Here is a 1,583-nt window from a genome sequence, read left to right as displayed (position 1 = left end):
AAATGTTATGAACAGCTCACTTATGTAGGTTTAAATTTTCGGAAAACATTTACATAGGAGACACTTGGCATACAAGTACAAGATGAATCGTCGACATCTTAAACTGAGGGAAAGAGTCAGAGACCATAACTCCAATTGGAACATCTGAAAGGATTGACGTTAAAAAAGAATGAGAGGCGAAAGGTTTGTTAGAATCCTTCATGAAGTAGGCTGGGGGGATGAGTGAAGAGATGGACCTGCAAGTTTTTGGACAAACAAGTAGGCGTTAGCGAGCATCTATTTCAAGTCAAACACACCCGGACATTGCACGATCTTCCTCCATCATGCCTGTCTTCCTTCTCTCTTCTATCCATTATGAAAATGACGGCAACCCACGCCCACTAAAAAGAAATAAACGAGACGCGGAATGGGGCGGCCCAGGTAGAAACACGGTCCGAGAAAATCGTAAATGGTGACAAGTGAACTGAGGATGCCTCGAAATAAAATCCGTCTTTATTGACTTTGGATCGCTTTTGAAGCATTTCCCTCTGCAAAGCAGTCCATTTTAGCCTTGGTTGGTTTTTCTTTGTTTTGAGAGGGGCACTACTGGCGATGTTGGTGGAAGAACATTAATAGGAGAATTTCGTGTGAAGAACAAAAATGCTTGTGTTTTGTCTTGTGGCTTTCTTGGGCATTGGAGGTTTGTACTAATGATGCTGTTTCTAGCTAGATAAATAATAATTAAACTTTACGTGACCTTTGAGTTTGATAGATCAGTCTTAATTGGATGTCTACGCAAGGTTGCTAGGACCCTTATAAAGAATTATTCAGGCCATGCCAGATCAACTAAATCACACATGATTCCGGGAAATCCCATTCGAACAATAATTTGCGCACCCCTAACGTGTTGGCAACGTGCCATAGCACAACAATTGATAATGGAGACACTCCAGAAAATAGCTGACGTCAATTCATACTTTGCCGGGTTCATTTGGGTACTCTGGGTGTTTTCTTTACTTTTTCCATTTTCATTTATCTACTTTTTGTCTGTTTCGTTTTTCTAGGGCAAACTTAGGGCTTGTTTGGCAAGGGGTAAGCACGTAGGTTGTTTTGTTGTTTGTTTGTTCGGTCGTTTGATTGCTTGTTTGTTTGCTTGTTTGTTTGTTTGTTGTAGTTGTTTGGTAATGTTTTCGTAAGGGAGGGGAAAGGGAAAGGGAAGGGGGGGGGGGGCTGAGACGAGAGAAAGAGTCTCTTTAGTTCTGTTATAGCGTGTTAAAAAAATACAGAATTCAACAGACCCCAACTTGTTTCCTATTCACACAATCCTAGGTAAATAGCTTTCAGGATTATTGTCTTTAATTATTTGATTTCTTTTTTCAAAAATATAATTTAATTATTGGACTGTTTACGTAGACCTAAAGGTAAAAGGAAAATACATAGATCAACATGTATTTTAAAATGAGTTTCCTAATTTTGTCAAAGTTTTCGTAAACTATAATTTAGTTCCTATAAGCGCAAAATTCAATTTGGCGAGCAGTAGTGACATTGCTTATTATCATTATTGTTATTATTATTATTATTATTATTATTATTATTATTATTAT

The 1,583-nt window shown here is 37.8% G+C and overlaps 1 protein-coding gene across 1 annotated transcript in view; it reads left to right on the top strand.

Moving 5' to 3' along the window:
* Positions 1-424: 424 nt before the first annotated feature.
* The window catches only part of LOC101846413 (collagen alpha-2(I) chain), a gene marked incomplete at its 3' end in the record, with an annotated part of 7,786 nt that continues 6,627 nt past the window's right edge, over positions 425-1,583 (top strand). The window contains 1 exon segment of the mRNA XM_005093740.3: positions 425-679. Coding sequence (XP_005093797.2) covers positions 640-679 — 40 coding nt within the window.

Source organism: Aplysia californica, unplaced genomic scaffold (assembly GCF_000002075.1).
Source record: "Aplysia californica isolate F4 #8 unplaced genomic scaffold, AplCal3.0 scaffold00068, whole genome shotgun sequence".
NCBI classification, from domain to species: Eukaryota; Metazoa; Mollusca; class Gastropoda; order Aplysiida; family Aplysiidae; genus Aplysia; species Aplysia californica.
Note: the sequence above shows the minus strand (reverse complement) of the source record. Positions and strands in the feature narration are given on the sequence as shown.